This window comes from Manis pentadactyla, chromosome 2 (genome assembly GCF_030020395.1).
Source record: "Manis pentadactyla isolate mManPen7 chromosome 2, mManPen7.hap1, whole genome shotgun sequence".
Taxonomy (NCBI): domain Eukaryota; kingdom Metazoa; phylum Chordata; class Mammalia; order Pholidota; family Manidae; genus Manis; species Manis pentadactyla.
The window spans coordinates 35,261,886-35,283,236 of record NC_080020.1 but is presented as its reverse complement, the minus strand read 5'-3'; the positions used below and the strand labels follow the sequence as shown (position 1 = coordinate 35,283,236).

General features: G+C 41.6%; 1 protein-coding gene across 10 annotated transcripts in view; it reads left to right on the top strand.

Moving 5' to 3' along the window:
• The window catches only part of ATP10B (ATPase phospholipid transporting 10B (putative)), a 294,689-nt gene that overhangs the window by 216,291 nt on the left and 57,047 nt on the right, over positions 1–21,351 (top strand). For all 10 annotated transcript variants that reach the window (XM_057491415.1, XM_057491433.1, XM_057491430.1 and 7 more), the window contains 3 exons: positions 13,451–13,536; positions 17,413–17,519; positions 21,103–21,234. In XM_057491415.1, coding sequence (XP_057347398.1) covers positions 13,451–13,536; positions 17,413–17,519; positions 21,103–21,234 — 325 coding nt within the window. The remainder of the gene's footprint in view (positions 1–13,450; positions 13,537–17,412; positions 17,520–21,102; positions 21,235–21,351) is intronic.

The window sequence follows — 21,351 nt, the reverse complement described above, 5'->3', positions numbered from 1 at the left end:
AGTGACTTTGGACACCTACAAATATGGTTTGTTTGGGCAGTGGATATCTTAAATAGGAAGTGTTAATGGCTTTTGTTAACTTGTTTTCCCTCAAATTATGGCTATGAGAACTTCGCTTTGCCAAAAGGGTTTTTACTAACCACAGAGATTTCTAGAAACTTCACACCCATTTTCACCATTTTATAGATGATGAGAGATTACTATATTTGTTAATTCAAAGGCAACAAGACAAACATTGAGATCAGCGTTTCTCAAGGTAGAGTCTGCCAAACCCGTATCTCGAGAGAGTTTTTAAAAAACAAGGACCATGGTCAAATCCAGCTGGGGAGCTCTGTCCCACAGACACCTTGTGGAGGCTCCAATATACATTAACCTATCGAGGGCTGAGAAAAGCTGGAGGCAATGGGCCTATTAAACTTTCTATTCCCCTGAGCTTTCCAGACCTATTTAACCTCAGAAATATTTTTCAGCACAGTAATCTTTAGCATTCCTATGGAAATTTGGGGAAAATGTTAAACCTAGCTTATGAATCACACATGATTGCAACAGGTAAGGAGTGACAGAGAAGTTTGCAATGCTCACAGCTTAGGCAGTTCATTCTTTCCTTTCCTGTGTGGTTCAAAGTTGATACTATTAAGATGAATGCTTCTTGAAAGGCCCTTCCTCCTGAGACATGACACATCATTCTCAAGGTTGCCAAAGGTTTCATTTCCAAAGCCTTTTCTCAGAATTCCACTTGGAATGAGCCAATTTTTTTTTCAATTCAAACTTTTATCATGAAGGGCCATCTTTGATTTTACAAAATCACTGACCTGTTTGTGAAATATTTATTCCCATCTCCCATTGCTGGAATAAGGTAAGCGAGGGGAGGAATCCAAAATTAGGATTCTGCTAAAATCCACTGAGCAGGCAAGAGGATTTCATTAGAGAATTAAATTGTACATTTTTCTCTTTGGTGACATTCTGATACCTGAAAACTCTTCTTTAAAAGGGTTTCCAAGGTAGGCACTGTGGATTTAACACCTGAAAGGGAATATGTGCCATTTATTTTGGTACATGAAACAGTTACTTAAGACAGAGAATCAGAAATGAAGTCTTCCAATGAGTATTTCAGAGCAAACATATTCTTGCTTATCTGTTATCCAAACCGTTGAAGCCTGGGTACTACTCAAGTGTGTGTCAGATCACTTCCCAGCACCAACAAGGTAATTGCCATGCCAAGTATGAGACAAGGACTGGCCTCCTCAGCATCACCTGAAAGCTTGTCAGAAATGTGAAATCTCAGGCCTCACCCCAAAATAAACGAAATATGCAGTTTAATAAGATCTCCAGGTAATCTGTGCGCACAGTAAAGTTTGAAAGCCCTGGCCTAGGGCATCATGAACTAATATAATAATTGTGCTTATCTGCTTATTGCCCAAGTTAAAGATCCTTACTTGACTCTCCCTTTTAACTAGATTGTAGCCCAGGATGGTTAGTGATTTTAAGCCATTTCTCAATTAGGGAGAGTCATTGTAGATTGGGCCCTCTGCAGTGAACGTGTGCACTGACTTTAACATATTTAGGAGCACTTTTCTGCAGACTTGAGGTGGGCTGGGAAGTCATTTATCACCATCTCAGTTCAGCAATGATGTACCTCAAATGAAGCAAAAAATAGCTGCCTGTCCTCTCAGCCCTGCCTGTCCTGGAAATCACAGAAAAATTCTCTTTCCTGATGAATTTTATAATAGGAACTCCTCTCAAGAGAACCGGCTGTTCCGTATTTCCTTTAAGAAGCGTAGTGTTTCTACCTATTGAGTACTGCTTAAATGTTGAGCAGGGATCACATTTTCCAGGATCCTTTTAATATGGGATCTACATAACAATGTATAAGAATCATAATATGTAATATCAATAGGTTAACTGGATTGAGCACATATTATGTGCTCTAAGTGTTTTATACCTATTACCTCTTTCTACTCCTCATAAATAACCCTATCAGATAGACACTTTGATTACCCCCATTTGACAAATGATACAAGAACATTATAACCCTGTTATCAATGGACTAAGCTCAGATTTAAACTCAGGCAGAGTTATTTCTTTTTAACTTTTTATCATGTAAACTTTCAAGTGTATACAAATGTAGAATGAATACTATGATAAGATTATATGTACCTCTCACCTAATTTCAACAATAAACGAATCATCAATCTTATTTTATCTATAGCCTCACCCTCTTCTCTCTGCAACTTATTTTGAAGCAAATCTTCAATGTTGCAACATTTCACCTGTAAATATTTTAATATTATTTCTCAACATGAGATATTTTTAAATACACCATTACACCATTGCCATGCCTAAAATATTAGCAATAATTTCTTGGTATCAATTTTTAAGTCAGTGCTCAGTGTTTTCTGGTTTGTTTAAATCATGATCCAAATAGGGCCAAATATCGAGACTAGTTTCTTAAATCTCTTTATGGGTTCCATTTTTTTTTCCTTGTTTATTTAGTTTTTGTTGGTTTATTCACCAATAGTCATTTGCCCACATCACCAGATTTGTGTTTGCACATGTGTAAGTCAATGTCACATGAGTTGATTTGATGCCCTAGCATCCTACAGAAGTGACCAATGAGGTTTTTTTTCTGTAGCATCCATATGAGCTCACAGACTTAAACATATTTGATTTATATCAGATCAGTAAAGTTGTTACCTTTATTGATTACCCCATTTTTTGCCATGGGACCTTCATGAGCTCCATGACCTGAGTAGTCTGATAGATCTAGTCCCTTTCAATGGAAAATGACATTTAGAAATTACAATAAGTACATATTATGGGTCTGTCTTGCTATTGGGTTGATGACTGTTTTAATGCCACTTAAATGGAGAGAACTAGGATGTTTCTTGAGATTGAATACCTCAGGAGTTATGCCAATACTTCCAATTTAGGGCTTGAGGTTTTTACTCAGACTCATTAGTAAGAAGTATGTAAATCCTTCTTCCACATGAGGCAAAGTCCTTAACTGCTGTATTATAGGGACCCCTTTTGATATTTGGCACTCACAGCAAGCCCGTAGAAGTAGAAAAGGAATGAATTAGCAACATCTTGGGGATGAGGAAACTTAATTTCACAGAAATGGGATCTTGTTGAATATTACCCAGCTAATATCGTGTTGGGCCAGAACTGGAACTCAATTCTGATGTCCCTGATTATTTTTCCCATTGCTGAAGTAATTTTTAGATCCCTTTACATGTATTTTATCTCAAACAATATATTTTTCATACATATGAAAATACCAGAGTTATATGTGTTTTTTGGTTATGATTACTTACAATAATAATATGACTGTGATGGATGCAACCCTATGAAAAGCTTACCTTTACTTTTTACAGCCCTCTGACCCCTTTTTGGTGACACCTCCTCCAGAGTTCTTTCAGGGCCTGGCTGTGCACACACAACAGAGACACAGTCAATACTCCCACTTTCCAATGTATAGCACTAGTTGCAAATGTCTATTAAAAAATCTTTTTTCCATTTTCATCCCTTCAGGGCCTTCAGAGGAAGCGCTGCTAGGTTATATGAAAGATGTAACCACATTAAAGTGTCCACAGATGATAGGTTAAAGTTTTCCTCTTTCCCCCTATCTCTGTCACCCATGGTAACATATTTACATTTCACAGTGGCTTTCACTGTCTTAACCATTAAGGATAATTATTGTTTAGACCAATGTGGAAAATACTTGGTGTCTCAGAGGAGAACTGGACCAATCTAGTATATGGACTAGTCAAGACTCTAATGTTGCATGTGAGAGAACTTCAAAGTAGGATGGACAAAAAGGAAACTTAGCAGAAAAACAAGGTGACTTGGGACTTAAGGTCCTGTTGAACCAGAAACTGGAATTCATCATTTTAATCCCCATCTCTTGTCAGTGATTCTGTCCATGTTTGGCTTCCATCTATCAAACCAGTCTCCTTTATGTAGCAGGAACATGGCACCATTAAACCCAGGCCCATACCTTCACCCCCAGAGAGAGACTGGGAACCTTCCCTAATGCCTAGATTGACACATGTCCCGAGGAGAGACTGATTAGCCTGGTTGGAATCCTGTTTCCACCCCTAGACCAATTGTCTCTGACCAGAGGAGAAAGACTGTTAGTGGCATCCTCTACTTCAACTTCATGGTTAAAATTGTTCTATAGGGTAGGAGAATTTTGAGCAGCACAGAAATAAATATCCATTACATCTATTATGCCTTGGGGCTATGTAGTCCTAGCTTGTTTGACCAAGGTCATAGACCCTTAAAGGAGAGGGGGCTTGTCCTCTCTCTCCTTTAGTCCCCAGTGTTATTCCTTCGCCAAAAGCCCTTCCCTGTCTGCCCTTTATGTGCCTCAGCAGCGTTCTCTATGATGAACCCAGAGGGAATCACTCCTTTCTCTGTGTTCCTGTAGACTTTGTTCTTGCCATTCTAGACCACTGTGTTCATTCAGTAAATTCAATTACTATGTCAACATCTAGTGAGGTCCCCCTGTTGTCAGATACTGGGCTAGGATATTGTGTTGTTGTTTATCAGAAGGGGTAGCACATTATGATCACATCTTCTGTGAAGCTTAATATAGAGTTTCTCAGACTGGAATTCTTCTTTGTGGCCTCTTTTGACAAAAATGAGATGCAAAACATTGGCTCTCATGTCACTTTCTTGTGTCTTGGTTACCACAGCAAGAAAAATGTGTGCAGAAAAGATCTGTGCAATGCTCAGTGAAGTCACTGCTGTCCATCTGGTGGCAGCTCCCATATTTCAGGCATCATTCATTCACTCATTCATTCACCAAATACTGGTTGAATACCTTCTTTGTGCCAGGTGCTCTGGGGATCCAGGTGTAAACAAGAGATATACAGGCTGTGACTCTACACTCTAACAGAATTCCACAGGCAGTTGTTAACAATTCCACAAACACTTAATTGATTCCTTTTTGAAATGACAAGAGAAGTCATCCTTTTTCCAATATTCGCTAGGCATGCCAAGCCCATGCCTTAAATGTTAGAAAATATCATTGCAAAATTTCAAGATTAACTTCAGTTTTATCCTTGAATAAGAATCAGAATATTTATCCACCTAAAGAAAGGAAACACAGACTGTAAGGAATCCTTAGAATCTCCCACCCACAGCCCTCCGGCCCAATCTGTGTGCTTTTGTGGGAAGCCCTCAGGCGGGCAGGGAAATCTGGGGTGGCTGCAGACAACAGCCATTTCCTCATTCCAAGTCAGGCAGGAAAGTAACTGCCAGTCACTCTGCTGCGGGTTATCTTGAAAAGAACTCTGACCAGGAGCAAGAAGGTTATTATATGCTGGTAACTGTCATTAGTTTTCAGATAGGCTTCTCAGAAATCAGAGGGTTGTTTAATTTGTATGCCAAAAAAGAAACCTTCAGTCACCTGGCTCAGCAGCTGGGACGTGAAGGACATTTTATTCTAGCATTTATCGAAATCAGCAAGTTAAAAAAAAAAAACTTTAAATACTATTCTTGTAAGATGGCAGTGTAGTCAGTGGGTTGGCATGGTTTGTAGGCCTGGTAACCTCACCCAGGCCAGGTGAGCCTCCCCCACTCCCCATGACTTACTAGGCTGCTCTGTCATTCTCACTGGGCAGGGGGTGGTTCTCTCATCATCTAGCCTGAGGGTCATGAAGAAGCATTCTAATTGCTGCACAGGAGCTCTGTAATCCCTGGTTCAACTCTTCTTTTTCACAAATATTCCTGACTCAAAGTAAGAACTCAATACATAAATGCATTTTGTTTGAGAAAATACTTTAGCTGATTTCTCTTTTTTCAATTAACAGAATCTTTCTTGAATACTTCCTAATGGCTAGGAAGGTATTTCCAAGTAGTCTAAGATGGACTTCCTATCCTCTAAGAGTTTAGGATTATGTGAACCTATTTTTTTAATATAAAGACCCTTTGTGGCTATCAAAAATGGTCGATAACCTTATCCCCCATGCCCTCCTCCCTGAAAACAGTTGTCCTTTTAATGTCCATTATTTAAGAAAACAAATTAAAACAAAAAGCTATTATGAATTAGGTGAACTTTTTAAATATATTTGTAGTTTATTAAAGTTTTATTGACTCAAGAAGTCCTACAGAAATTGGAAAACCATGTATGTGTGAGACTTATTTTTACTCTATCTACAAGACAGAATTTTGCTGCATATGGGGATTTATGGGCAAGTTGCAATGTTCAATCTACCAACTGGCTTATAGAAATAGCTTGATATTTGACAATTGAAAGTGTAAGAAAGTCCAAGTTCGAAGTATGTGCTATGGATATTAAGGAAGGAGAGATTGCTATGGCCTGTGGTAGACAGATGGGTCCCTCAGAGGTGTAACCCTCAAGCTTGGCAACGAGTTTAAGAGACCTGTGAATATGGAAAACTTGCAAAGAAACCATGAAAAAGGCCCAGGAGGTGTGCTCTGTGGGCAGACAGCCTTAAAGGCTTACATTAAGCAAAAAACAAGTGCAACCTTTAGAATCAGACAAACCCGGGTGCTCATGAACTATATGACCTTGAGTAAGTTACTTAGCATAATCAGCACTCAGTTGTCTCTCCAGTAAAATGGAGCTTACCTGTCTAGAACACATCAAAGGAGAATTGGGAAGATCAAATGAGATCAAGTAAATAAGGGGCAACATTTGTGAGCCGTAGTTTTATCAATTAAGTATCATTATTTTAAAAACCCAAATATGCCCTTTGGACTCAGTATACCACTGTGTTGATTATGGCTCTTTGTTTGCAAGCAACAGAAATGATTATCATTAACTTTAGCAAAACAGAATTATTGCAAAAATGTAGTGGGAGGTGGGATGGAAGGGGAGAAGCAAACAATACTGCTCACAATTTTGTGAAGAAAATCTGAATACCCAGGCTCAGAAACAAGAACCAGGAAACCTCAGTGTAGTGGGAGAATATTGGTAGCAGCAATTATTTAATGATCTCCTTTGTTTGTCCTTCCTTGAGTCATCCCACTCAAGTCAAGCAGGATAATCCAGTGGGTAGGGCTACTTGACTTACAGTCCTATCAAGATTATAAACCACAGTGAACAGGTGGCTTCCCAAAATGAAGTTAAAAGGTTGTTAATAAAAGCAGAATAGAATGGAAAGTGGGTATCCAGAAAACAACTGTCTACTATAAATAGTTTCAAGAGCTCATTTATACATTTAGGTAATCATATTTATTGATCAACTTGAATTTCATATCTAAAGAAGAGTGGAAAATAAGCCTAAGAAAGTAAAAGTTGAGGCTAATACATGGGAAATGGCCTATTCTAGATAGTGGAATGCACTTCAGCCTGTTGCTTCACCTTGGCTTTCCCAGCAGCCCTGGGAGGATGCATCTTGCTGGTTGGGCTGTAGGTCAGCGAGGAGGCCCTTAACCCCAGAGACTCATTATGCACTAGCACTTAGCCGTCTTCCCTTTTACTTTCATAGATACTGCCATTGCTATACCAGTGCTATGAACTTTGAGTTGTTTTATGACTGCAGTAATTGATTTTGTCGGTATCCTCTCCCTTCTCTGATTATCTCTCACTTCCCCCATGGCTCATGCGAGTACTCAATAAATGCTTGAATGAATGAGAGATAAGTCTGGTCCATGTTGAGATGTAGGATTTTGCTGCCTTTTTTTTTTTTTTTCAGTTAGTTGAGCCAAAGAATTTCCTTGCACAAAGCAGTCTTATTCTTAAAAGTGAAGATTTGTACTTGGGACTTTTTCTAATTGCAGGGGTCAGTCTCTACAGAGAGGTCTTCCTTCCTTGCCCCAGTCCATCACCTTTCAATATATTTGTGAGAAGGATATATTCTCTACTATCACCCTCTGTACTAACCATATCTCAACAAATCTTGATGGTCTTCTTGTTAACATACGTATTTATGGGAGATGTCCTAGAAGAAGCATATAGATCTAGACACGTAAGTGTTAAATGGAGACATGAGCAATGTGGTGTGGAAGCACACAAACAGGAGACACTCTTGTTAGCTGGGTTGAACAGGTCTGTGGGGATTGGGTGGGCTTCATAGAGGAGGTGGCAAAAGAAAAACCTCTTAAATGCTGATAAAAAAATAAATAAAATAAAATCTTCAAAAGAATGTCCTCTATCTAGGTAATATAGTGTCAACCTCTACCCTTTGAAAGTATCCTACTTTAAAATGCAAAATATGCTTAGAGGAAGATACATGTTACATTGCTTCTCAGTCATAGTAATTTGTATACATTTTCTACTATACATTAGACAATTCATTGTTTTTCATTATCAATCCCCTTTTATTTTTAACCTTAGGATAAGTACATATATTGCAAGGAACTCCTCTCCATACTTCTGCAATAATTTCTACACACAGATTTCCCTTATTACAAGTTATTGGGAATCCCTGATCATAAAACAACCTTTTTTTTCCAGCTGAAGAGAAGTCAATGAGAAAAAAAATCCTATCACGTCCTCTCTGATGGACTGATAAGTCAGAAGGTATCCTCAGTCCGGACAACTTCATCTCACATTAGCCTGGAATTTCTTCCAGAGCAGTTCTCAACTCTGTTCCCCAGGGGACATTTGGCAATGTCTGTAAACATTTTTTGGTTGTCACAACTGGGTAAGGGGTGAGGTGCTACTGTCATCAAGCTAGTAAAGGCCAGAAATGCTGCTAAACATCAAAGAATTATCCAGGCCAAAATGCCAAGTGTGCCAAGGCTGAAACACCTGGTCTGGAAATGCCTCGACCTGCCCAGCAACCAGATGTCTGTGTAGATAGTAGAAAAAATGATGAGCTCAAGCTAATGCTGTTAGGTGAAACCTTTCATAAAATATAAAAATCTTTTAGAAACAAAGAAATAAAAACATTGATCAAGAAATCAAATGTCAGTATGACAATGTTATGTAACTTAGTTTTTGATGCTTCCTTATTTGACACAAGTTAAGAAGAATGATTCAGGTAATTGAGATAATGATGATTTCTAGGTGCTGGGTTTGCTTATTTTTGTTGAAATATAGTTGGCATATAATGTTATATCAGACTCAGGTGTACAGCATAGTGATTTGGTATTTGCATATATTGCAAAATGATCCCCACACTAAGTCTGGTTAATGTCCATCACCACACATAGTTATAAATTTTTCTTGTGATGAGAACGTTTAAGATCTACTCTCTTAGCAACTTTCAAATATATATACAATATTATTAACTATATTTCCCCCTTCACCCATTTCACCCACCCCTACTTCCCCCCTCTGGCAGCCACTGCTCTTCCTCAATGAGTTTTTTTTTTTTAAGATTCCACATAGATGAATTTATTACATCAGGTACTTCAGTAATAGGAAGTGAAAAAGTAACAAAGTAAAGGAAATGGAGCCAAAAGGAGATACTAAATCCTAATCTCTACTTGTGCATCAAAATAACACTGTGGTTGAAGAAGGCAAACTGCATGGTGTCAGCAGTCCTAAGGTTAAAGCCTGTGTTCCTGCTTTGCTAGCTGTATGTCATTGGGAAAATCACTGAATCTCCCTAAGCCTTAACTCCTTCATTTGTGAAATAGGGATAATAATAGTACTTACCTGATACAGTTATTGTATGGATTGAGAAATAGCATGTATAAAATATTTAGTTGGTTCTTGTTGTTTGGCATCTGTGTCTCCCTGCGTACTAGGTGAGACCTCAACCTGGTCAGGGGAGGGTTTTTTTACTCTGATTAAGAAAATATTCTCGAACAGGTCAGACGAATGTAGGTAAGGAAGGAATTTATTAAAATGAGAGTAGCAGTGAATGTCAGCAGGCGTGCAGGGAGCAGAGAGCAAAAAAGTACAAGAAGGAGGAAAGGGAACCTCACTGAACTTCTGCTCGGCATAGGCAAATCTCTTGCCAACTCCTGAAGCCAGGGTCACCAGGCATCCAGTGTCTGCTTGAATTTTCAGGGCATGGAAACTAAGACACTATCATCCCAGGATCTGGAGTTGCTGTGGAACACTGGGTGAAGTGAGATTATGTTCTGAGAACTTCCCAAAGACAAAGAAAGGAGATCTGGGGGCACGCTACTAAAAAGCATGTTTGTACAACTGCAGCCCCATCTGGGTCCCCCAGGCAATGGGAACTTGCAAGCCCAAATCAGAGATCTTAGTAGCCCTTCCCTACTTGTTTGAAGTAGGACAGAGAGACTGAAGACTTGCGCTTAAGTATAGAAAACTGAATTAAATATCAAAGTAGCAAAGACACTTACCACTGGAAGAGCACAGACACAAAGTGCAGTAAGTTGAGCGGTGAGGAGGCTTTATTTAAGGCAAAGTACACACTTGAAGAAAGGGGAGTGAGGGCAGCCTTAAAGAAGAGGTGCACTTAAAGCTTAGGTTTTGTGTCTTTTAAGGATTTCAAGAATAGGGCAAAAGGTGGGAGTAGGGTGCCTAGGCTTGACTTGTGGTCTCATGATGTCTCTCTCCAGTGAGACACATTATGTTGCCATCTACAGTCAGTCCTCAAGATAATATGTAAGATAAACTTAACACAAGGAATTTCTTGATCCTCTTCTTCTCTAAGATTGTGGTTACCCTCAAGCCCTGGGAACATGTCATTTAGGACTGCTTGTCCTGCCTTAAGATAGGCTATTGGCTGATTACCATAAAATGTTAGGAATCTTACCTCCTAACTCCCTGGCTTTTAAAATGGTATATTAGCCTTAAGATGGAGTCCCTCCTGTTCTTATTATACTGTTTATAGCTCAGCATTTTTCATCATATGAAAAATTAATTATAATGTTTGTCCCATGTCTCTGTCCTACCTCACTGTCACATAGAAGCATTCAGTAAGTGCTGCAGCAATAATAATAATAATAACAGAATAAATGTATTGACTGCAATAGGGATGGTGACAATGCCCAAGATGATGAAGGCTGGCTTTGGATCCAATGACATGAATCGCGATGGGGTGTCTCTGTTACTTGCCAGCCAAAGGATAATTGTCTTACTTCAGTCTCCATTTGCCCATCTGTCAAAATCTCTGAAGGCTGCTGTGGGAATTTAATGACAGGAGCCTGGCACATAGTACGTGTTCAAAGTGGGTGGGTCTAGCCTTAAAAACTGCAGAGACACACACACCCCTCTCTGAAAAGGGTTTCTCTTTCCCTGGACCCTGATGGCTCCCCAGGCCTCTCTGCCCATAGTGGAACTTTCATCAAAGACAGTGCCTTAGATAAAAGCATGGGTCAGAAAGAAAAGTCAGTTAGGTGAGCTTCATCTACAAGCAAAGAAAAGCTGCAGGGTAGTGAATCAGACGGGAACCAAAACTCCTGAACTAGGTTAAAATAAAGACCCTGACATTTATAAGGCTTGGCAATCCCCCCCACCCCTTCCCAGCCTCGGGCTCTTCTCTCTACAGCAAATCCATAAAAGCAAGTCATCCTGACGGCTCATCTCTGGAGACAGCAAACCCCACCTGCCCCTGTCCACAGCCCATCTTGGGGATGGAAAAAAGGGACCTAAAGGACAGGTTGCTAGGAAGACTGAGGTCACCTCTCCCTGAGGAGAGGGAAACAGGGGACCCAATGCCGGTGCCAGGAGGAAAAGGAGAACAAAGGACTCGTCCTGGGGAAGGTCACCAGGAATCTCCAGCCGAGGGACAAGAGCAGCACATTTCACCATTGCCAGGAATCCTCCGGGCGTGATTAAACAGGCACCCGGGACTCACCACCACAGGAGCCTGAGCTCTCAGGCCCCGCCGCCACTCCTATCTGAAATGAGTTTGGATTTAGAAAGCCCGAGCTGAGCCGAGTGGTATGGATCGGGCATGAAGCACACGGCTTAATCAGGGGCATGAAAGCAGCTGACAAATTACAGCATGATTTGTCATCATCTCAGAACGCGGCAAGTGTTTGTCCCTGAAAGAATCAATACCTAGAGGCAAAAGGGCTGTATTTTTAGAAACTCCTGTATGGGTACTTTATTTCAAAAGAGTGGAGAGTTTATTTATGTTGGTGCCCCTGCAGATCCAATGGAGAGTATATTTACATGAAGCCGGAAAATGCTGTCATTTCTTCTAATCAATATGCCCCTTTGAGCAGCTGAACCTTGAAGCTTTCAATGATAAATGCACTCCCTGTGCTAAAAGCTCTACCCAGGGAGTCATTTCCAATCCCACCTGGGCATAAATGAGACAGACAGCGTTGGTGGTGTTAATCCCATTCTACAGATGACAACACTGAGGCTCAAGAGCTGAACTTAGTATCAGCCAATGTGGGGTAGAATTAGAAAATTTTCCTAATTAAAAAATTAGGAAAAACGCCCTATCCACAGTTTTTCCCCTCCATTGGGCTATAAGAGATTGCACAACCTCAATACCTAATGAAAGAGAAAAAGTAAAGAAAGAGTCAAGGATGTGTTTAAACTACTTTGCTACAAGACTGTTCACTGGAGGACAGGATGCTGTTCAAGAGCAGAGGGTCTACAGTCAGACTTGGATTCAAATCCCAGTGCTCCTAGGGCCATGAGCAGCCTATTTATCATTCTGAGCCATTTTTTTCCCATCTCCATAGTGGGTATAATTAAAATTCTAAATGCATAGAATAATTGTAAGCTTGAAAATCAGTAATATGTTTAAAGTTCTCATTGTAGAAATTAAAAGTACAGTAAATGCTCCTTACTGTTTCATTAACTACTATTTTCACAGCACTTTTACAATAGAAACACAAATTGAGAATATAAATGTTCACTAGTGAAATGATTAAATGGAATATGGTGGCATTCATACAATAGGTTTCTATGCAGGAGTTAATAAAGATCCAGAAAAAATTTAATAACAAAAATATTTAACATATATGAATGCTAAATCCCATTTTTAAAGTACATAAATGTATATGTGTCCATACATAAAAGTGTGTGCATATGTGTGTGTTTTAAACCCTGGAAGTATTATATATACAACATTTATTGCAGCTATCTTTAGATGGTGTGATTTATAACCTCTTCTTTTTGACCTTCTATTTCTGTGCTGTCCAGTGGGATAGCCACGAGCCCCATGTAGCTATTTAACTTTACTTAAAATTAAATAAAATTTAAAAATTAGTTCCTCGGGCATACTGCCACATTTCCATAGCCACATGTGATGTGTGGCTTCCATATTGGACAGTAGAGATTCAGAACATTTCTATCATTATAGTCAATTCTGTTGGAAAATGCTGGTCTAGACACTCAAACCCAGGCCTGCCAGAGAGATGTGGTCAGGGCAGGGACCGCCCTGGGCCATGTGTCCAAGTTTTTTCATGGGCATCTACTTTCTCTTCCATAATGAAGATTTAACTTTCTAACATGTTACAGCTATCACAGTGTGACAAAGCAGGGATTATCTTATTTGCAATGGTTCTAACAGTGATTAACTCTCCTGATGACCCTATTAAAGCTAGATCCTCTGGACTTAATAACCTCATAACGTCCTGTCTCTCACAGGATGTACAGTTTGAACCGGAATGTTTCTGCAACACCATCGTGTGTGAGAAACCCAACAACCACCTCAACAAATTTAAAGGATATATGTAAGTATCTCATGCCAAGTGCTGCTAGTAAACATCCCCTCTGCAGCTAGAAAATACTTTTTTTCTTGAAATGGCCAAACAAGTAAGCATCCAGGTCCTGGGAAAGTTTATCCCTTTTTATCATTAAAAAAGGGCTAGAGAAACAAAGCTAAGCTGGGAAACTTTTCAATTATTTGCCACCAAGGTGACAGTTAATTATCTGGCAGGGTGAAATTTGCTAATGGGCTTTTTTTTAGAACTTTGGGGAAATAGCATCAAAATCAAGACCACGCTCTGGGGAGGCAAGTATGATTTAATTAAGGTCGGTTTTCTGAAAGGGTCTGCATTGCATTGCCAGTAAGAACAGCAGCTTTGGAGTCTGACAGACTTGGGTTTGAAACCAGATTTTATCACTGACAAGCTGTGACCTTGAGTAAATTAATTAACCTCTCTGGGCCTTGGCTTCCACATCCAATAAACAAAGATTATAACATTTTACATCATAGGACTTTTCTGAGAATTAAAGTGTTCATTCTATGCAAAGCCCTTAGCACGGCCCCTGGCACAAGGGAAACGTCAGTCACAAGTGGCTCCGCTCTTGCAATTGTTATTCTTACTCCTCAGCTTTGGTTTGGCCTGAGGATGATACTGTAACTCTGTTCCCACATCAGCTACTGGTCTTCCTGCAAGAAAGGCCCCAGAAAAGCAATGGTAATAGGCGTGACTAAATGCCTCATACAGAGCTCTAACAGGTTTCAGAGGACTTTCTCAGAGCATTATCTGATTTAATCTGCACAGCTATCTAGGCAAGTTAGTGGTATCCCCATTTTTCAGACAGGCGATCTCATGATGCAGGACTTTGCAAGATTCATACGAAAGCAAACAGCAGCTACAGACACAGCCGGGAGGTAAATCGGGTCTTTTTCCTCCACTGCCTGTGTGTTTTCCATTGCCGTGCGGTGCAGAGCTCAGCCTGCTTACACTTCCTGAAAGACAGATGTCTATGCTCTCTCTCCCCACAATCCCAGGCCAGCTGGGATGTCAGGAGGAGCAAGAGGGGAGAGGAAAGGATAAGATGCAAGATAAATATCAGCTTTTAAATGCCAATTACTTTTAAAATAGGTAGAGAAAAGAAACAGGGACAGGCGGAGAAGAGCCTCAGTGCCCAGGGGAGAGGGTTCCGTGCAGGCATCTGGCAAGGTCACTTTCCCGGGCCCGGAGCCTACCCTTGGTCTGAGGTCTGTGGCTTTGGTTCATCCCAAATCACCCGCGCCCTGAGTCTATTCTCCTTCCTTTCAGAGAACAGCCCCATTCTAAGTTTCCATCTGATTCTTTCTCCCCCAAACAACTCGGGCCAGCAGCCGGTTTCTGAGCTTTCAACCTGGACTCTTACTCCCCATCTCAGACAGAGCTTGCCCAGCACCACTCAACCCCCAGCACCTTGTCTTCCTGATTGCTGCCCCTACAGATGCCTTCCCCTACCCGCCCGGGGCCCCAGAGGGCAGCCAAGCATCCAGCCCATGGGATGATGGAGAATTCTCCCCTGTGGACCAACATCCCTGCCCTGCTCAGCAGAGGTCCTCAGGCTCAGCACCCCCAGATGATCTGTACTCCTTTGCTGAGCAAATGCATGGGTTTGATACCTCCAGATTTCCAGAAGCTTCTTTGGGTTCCCTGAATCTAGGAGTTCTCCTGTGACTGCCCAAGCTCACTAGAAAATGAACAGCTTTAAGGCTCTGTTTGAAGATGAGGAGTGTCAGATTTGAAAAGGCAACTTCTGAACAGTAAGTTCTCTAGAGAGCAGGGGTTCTCAACCCACTCTGCTCCCGCCACCAGGGGACCTTTGGCAACGTCTGGAGGCATTTTGGCTGTCACAGCTGAGGAGGGGTGCTACCGGCATCTAGGGGCTGGAGGTCAGGGATGCTATGAAACATTCAGCTGGGCAGTCCCCACAACAAAGAATGATCCCACCCAAAGTATTATTGGTGTCAAGGGGGAGAAATGCACTCCAGAACCAATTAAATAAAGCATCCCTGTAAACAACACCAACTAGAAGAGTGGCTATGAGAAAGCGAAGCCTATTCTACCACCCACTGCAAAGGGAGCACTGCCACCAAGAGCAGTAGAAGTGTGCACCATATGCTATCACCTCAGAACATCATGAAAATGTTCTTTAATCCACTAGCGACTGATCAGTCAAGATTCTATCCCCATATTCTATCCACAGCCAGCCCCATTCTTGATAAAGAGAGGTGGGTCCTAAACTTCAGCCATTCTTGGACCACCTATATGATTTGTATCATACTCATAAAACAACTATACCGAAATGTTTAATTGGCTCTTTTTTTTTTCTTAATTTCAAAAGGAAAATGTGTATCACAGGCCTATGGAGAACCAGTATCACTTGCCATATAAAGAAAGTAATAGCCAAATGAGTTAAACGAGATTCCAACAGTTTTTGTTAGGTTCTACCCACAGACTTTTACTTGCCGAAGCTGCCTGTGTTGAAAAGTAGGATAAATCAGTTTTAGAAAAGTGTTATAAAATACTGAGACATCTCCTTGTTAGAGTCAAAAGAATTGCAAATGGAAATGACTCTCTGATTTAGTGTAAGTTACTGGGCCATTGCTTTGGGGGCTCTACTGTAGAGCAAACAGCATGAGGGCTGGCTGCTGGTGTCCGAGGGTGTCCCATGGACTTAGGTGTGTGGCCTTGGAAAAATCTCTCACCCTCTCTGAGCTGCATCTTTTTCATGCAGAAGGATATATATATATATATATTCACAGTGTATATATACACTTAGTATTTATTCCCTTAAATACTAAGGAAAATTAGTATTTAAAGGCTTATTCAGTGGCAGTATAGCACTGTGGAGCCACATTTTGTTTCTGAATCCCCATTCTGCCACTTACTAGTTCAAGGAACTTGCCTCGGTTTCCCCATCTACAAAGCAAGGATGACAACATAACCTATCTTACAAGCTTGCCGTGATGGTTAATTGAGTTAATATGTGGAAAAAACAACAGGCCCAAGAGAAATAAGTGGCAGAATGAGGATTCAAATCAAGAAAAAAAGATTAAAAGCCCTAAGGGTTCAGATTGTTATTTTTTGTTCTTCCCAATGTTTGGGGAAGCTATATTTAAAATTCCTGAAAATCCCAAAGGACGATCATCAGGATAGAATAAGGGCTGGCCCCCAGCTAATAAATGGTGTTGGTTGGACTTAGAAGTTTCTAGTGTGCAGTGGAAACTGCAAAGCTCCCTGAGGCTAGAGCGAGGAAAAACTCTGCCCCTGCTTTAAGAAGCTGCCTGCGAGCCCACTGCGCAAAGGGCCACTGCCCCCTGTGAGGTGTGTGTACTTGATGAGACCGAGCGGGAGAGGGGTGACGCAGGAGCGAGCCTGAGGGGGTGGCAGCTCAGGGAGAGGAGCCTCTCTGGCTCACAGCACGAGGTGAGGCTGGCAGTGTCTCAGTGGACTAGGACATTCCACATGTACAGTCCCAGCAGCAAGATGAGTGAGCGTGTGGAGACTCCTAAAGAGACCCCAGCGCAGTCTCGAAGGGCCAGAAGCCAGTTCCCCCACACTTTGCCCATAAAACCATTTTGAGTGTGAAAACTGAAGCCAATGCCTTTTCAGCAAAGTTCTACGTTTTAGGTGGGAAAATGGTGGTCTCTGCAGGGATGAGTAATTCCCTTCTAATGATCCATCCTCCACCAGCCTCCCAAGAGCAATGAAGAGTTGCTCTTGAATGTGGAGATTAGATTCCGAGTTCATATTGTTCTTCTGGAGAGGAGGGAAGAGAGGGCTTGTGTTCATCCCCTACTTCTAGTTCTGTGACGCTACCAGTGACAGCATGGAGAGGCCACCAAAGCACTCCCTGTCTTTTCTCATCCCCAGGGAGCATCCAGACCAGACCAGGACCGGCTTCAGCAGTGAGAGTCTTCTGCTTCGAGGCTGCACCATCAGAAACACTGAGGTGGCTGTTGGCATTGTCATCTATGCAGGTCACTGACCCTGAACAGCTTTATTTATCCCTTTCCTTTATCCTTCCTCAGCCTCCCCTCCTCCAAACCCATCTTCAGTCAGTGGGAACTTACAGCAGTTCTAAAGGGGGGCAGAGTCATATAACTTCCCATTTCTCAGCTAAGCAGACTGAGGCTAAAATCACAGCAGCTCACTTGGTCCACAGGAAATACTATCAGATTCCAAGTTAACATCCCTCATCTGAACAAGAAAGCAAGAGGGTTTCACACTCTTTCACCTCTAGTGATTTTGTGACACTAACTAAAGGCAGGACACAGAGAATCTTCTTGAGACTGACAAGTAACCTCACCAGACTTAACAATTTCACATTTTTGCCCCAGTCTCCTCATCTGTGCAATGGGAAGAATATTTAGGTCTCTCTCATGGAGTTCATGAAGACTGAATGACCCAACACATGAAAATACCCAGCACTGTGTCTAACAAAGTGAGGGCTCAATGGATTTTAGTTGTTTTCACAGTTACGTTTTATTATTATCTTTATTCACATTATGGTGACCTCTCTTTCCTTCCACTTTGATTTTGCTTTCCAATGGAAAGAAAATAGGACTTCTCACAATGAGTCTGAAGTCTTCTAGGGCAGTCTCTGGACTGCTGCATCCCCAGTACCTGATGCCCAGCACTTGGTTGGTGCTCAGAAATGATCCGTTTTTACATCAACAACTGTAGACTTCTTCCTCTGTAGGAAAACAGTCTTCCTGGATTGTCTGCCTTCCCAGAAGAGTCCAGAATACATTTCCATGGGTCTCCCACTCACTGGAACACCTTGGAATATTTTGCTCATGTGTTATTTTGTTTGATTTGCTTTGTTTTGGAATTAGAAGAACCCCACTTGTGATAGACATAGAGGAGCATTTTAAATATCAGGACCCTAAGGTTCACTTTGGGGGACTTCAAAGAAAAATGGGTTTAAAACAAAAAGTCACAATCTAGCTACCTTTTCCTCATTTGGTGGAAGGGGGGTTATATTTGTCAGCTCAAGTGATTTTTTTGAAGGGTCCTTGGCAATGGAGTTTAGTGCCATCTGGTAGACCTACTAAAATTGAGCTCTAAGGCAGTCCCTGCCCCACCAAAATCCCACTCAGGCTTGGAGTTTGCTCCTCTGCCTGATCAGAAGCCAAACTGTGTGAGTGATGGGAGTGGTATATGAGGGGGCAGATTTAGAGAGAGCGTTAATTCCGGCTCTGCAGAGTCAGGATGTCTGGGGGTGAAATCCACTCCCTGGCTGCATGTTCCTGAGCATATGGGTTGATTTCAACACAAACTAATAGTTCCTACTTCATAGGGTTATCAGGTTCAAATGAAAATTATCTGTAAAAAAGGCTTAACACAATGCCTGGTATGTTTTAGGTTCTCAAGAAGTGTGAGCAAAGACAACACTAATTGTTTTTAGTGTTATTATCTCAGGCAGGGGTCCTCAACCTTGACACTATTGACACTTCGGTCCAGATTGTTCTTCATGGGAGAGGGCTATACAGTAAGATGTTAAGCAGCATGCTTGGCCTCTACTGACAAGATGCTATTAACATCACCTCCTCAAGACGTGACAACCAAAACTTTCTCAAGACATTGCCAAATGTCCCCTGGGGAATAAAATATAACCCCTGATTGAGAGCAACTGGTCTAGAGTCATCTTCTCTCCCTTGATAATATGGATGACAAAATAGTAACACCTCAAAGTTAAAGGCTAAAATGTCTAGTTGGACCTTCCAGAAGGAAGAGATCCAGTGTGGAGGGATGTGCTCCTCACAGCAAACATTTACCGAGCCCCCACTGTGTATAAGAAAATAATTTAGGAACTTTGTGTATATTAATTCATTCCCCCACCCCAAATACACAGCCATTATCTCCCATTCTGCATATTAATTCATCCAAGGTCAGTGGTCTCCTGAGATTAATTCCCTGAAACCCAAGGTTAAGACTTGCCTGGTCTAGTTCTGGCTCTAGAGCCCAGATGCTAACCACTGCACCATACTGCATCCCCATCCCAGTTAAGCAGCAGGATGTCAGAGGGTGGGGAGCAGGTAGGTGTACAGGGAGAGCCTGAGGCAGGGAGGCCACGGTGCTGTCAGTGTGGCTGACCTTTGCCTGCTGTGTGTGGAAACCCCCCTCACAACTACAGCGACTTGAGTCTAACTGAATAAGCCTAGAGTTTGTTCACTCCTACTGTTCGGTTGCCCCTTTAAAGCCATAAGGCAACTGGCCAAACAGCATTAAAGCCATTCACTGCTGTAGCCGATACATTGATTTTCTTAAATTTTGCATGGAAAATATATGACTGGCTTTTTTTTAATTTGACTGCTGAGGAATACAGCATGGCAGTTAAAATTCAGCAGCCCCAAAGGACAGGCTCCATCCAAAGACAGCCTCAGTTTGACTCTCAGCGCTTAGCTGTGTGGTTTGGGTACTGAAGTTTGGTGGAAAGAGAAATAGACTAGGAATCCGAATCCTGGGTTCTCGATGTGACTGTAATGTTAATTCTGTGTTTAGGGCCAGTCCCTTCTACTCTTTGGCCCTCAGTGTCTGTAACAAAAAAAGGGGATGACTGATGAGACTGGTAGTTTTTGAATTTGGTTGTCCTTTCTTTGAACAAAATGTAATGCGGAACTCCAAGATAGAAGTGGAGCTGCCCAAGGCTAATGCTGGGTAGAGGCCTACTACTCATTTTTTTAATTAAGGTATTATTGATGTACTATCTTAAGAAGATTTCACATGAGCACCATTGTGGTTTCAACATTCACCCATATTATCAAGTCCCCCCCATCCCATTGCAGTCACTGTCCATCAGCATAGTAAGATGCTAGAGAGTCATTAACTGTCTTCTCCAAGCTATCCTGAGAGGCCTAGCACTCTTGCACAAGCAGCACTAACACCTTAAGCAAAGAAACACTGTTCTGCCACAGGACCTTGGCAAGTGCTATTCCCCCAGCCTAACACCCTGTTCTCCCAACTCTTCTCTCTCTCTTCAGGGCTCCCTTAAGTGTTACCTCCTCTGAGAAGTCTCCTCTCACTATGCTTTCTAACACCACCTCATATTTGTTAGTCCCTTGTTCATTGTTTATTTCATGGTACTCTTTACTAACAGTTTATTTGTTTCTTTGTGCATTGTCACCAGAATGTGAGTCATCTGTTGTACATCATTCCACCACCAAAAGCCCATAGAGCCCCTTTGAGCAAATTAGAAAAAGAGCTCTTTTTCAAGATAACTTACTATTATTTGTGAGATTATGTCATAATAAACCTATAAACCTATGACAACTACAAAATGAGGAGTACCTCTAGAGCTGGGCAGTGTGCCCACGTGTATTGTAGCCCTGTCAATGCTCATCAAGTGTCCAGCATTCAGGGTATGCTCAATAAATATCTGCTGACAAATTGTGTGAGGACTCTACAGCTTTTCTCAGCAACCTCCCTGAGGCAGGGCAGATTCAAGTTAGAGAATGAAGCCTGTTTTTTATTATAAGCTTCTGTAAGAAGAGTCAGCAGAATGACCCAGGCCAGAGGCAAACATTGGCCAAGAACTGATTTCCTCATTTTCTCCCAAAGGCCATGAGACAAAAGCCATGCTGAACAACAGTGGCCCACGGTACAAACGCAGCAAGATCGAACGGCGCATGAACACAGACATCTTCTTCTGCATCGGGCTCCTATTCTTCATGTGCCTCATTGGAGCTATAGGTATGGAATGTTCTGGAAAGAACATCACCACAGTAATCTCTGTTTCTTTGGGTAAGTTGTTCCAATTCTCTGAGTGAGCCTTATTTTCCTCATCTATAAAACAGAGTTAATGAAAAA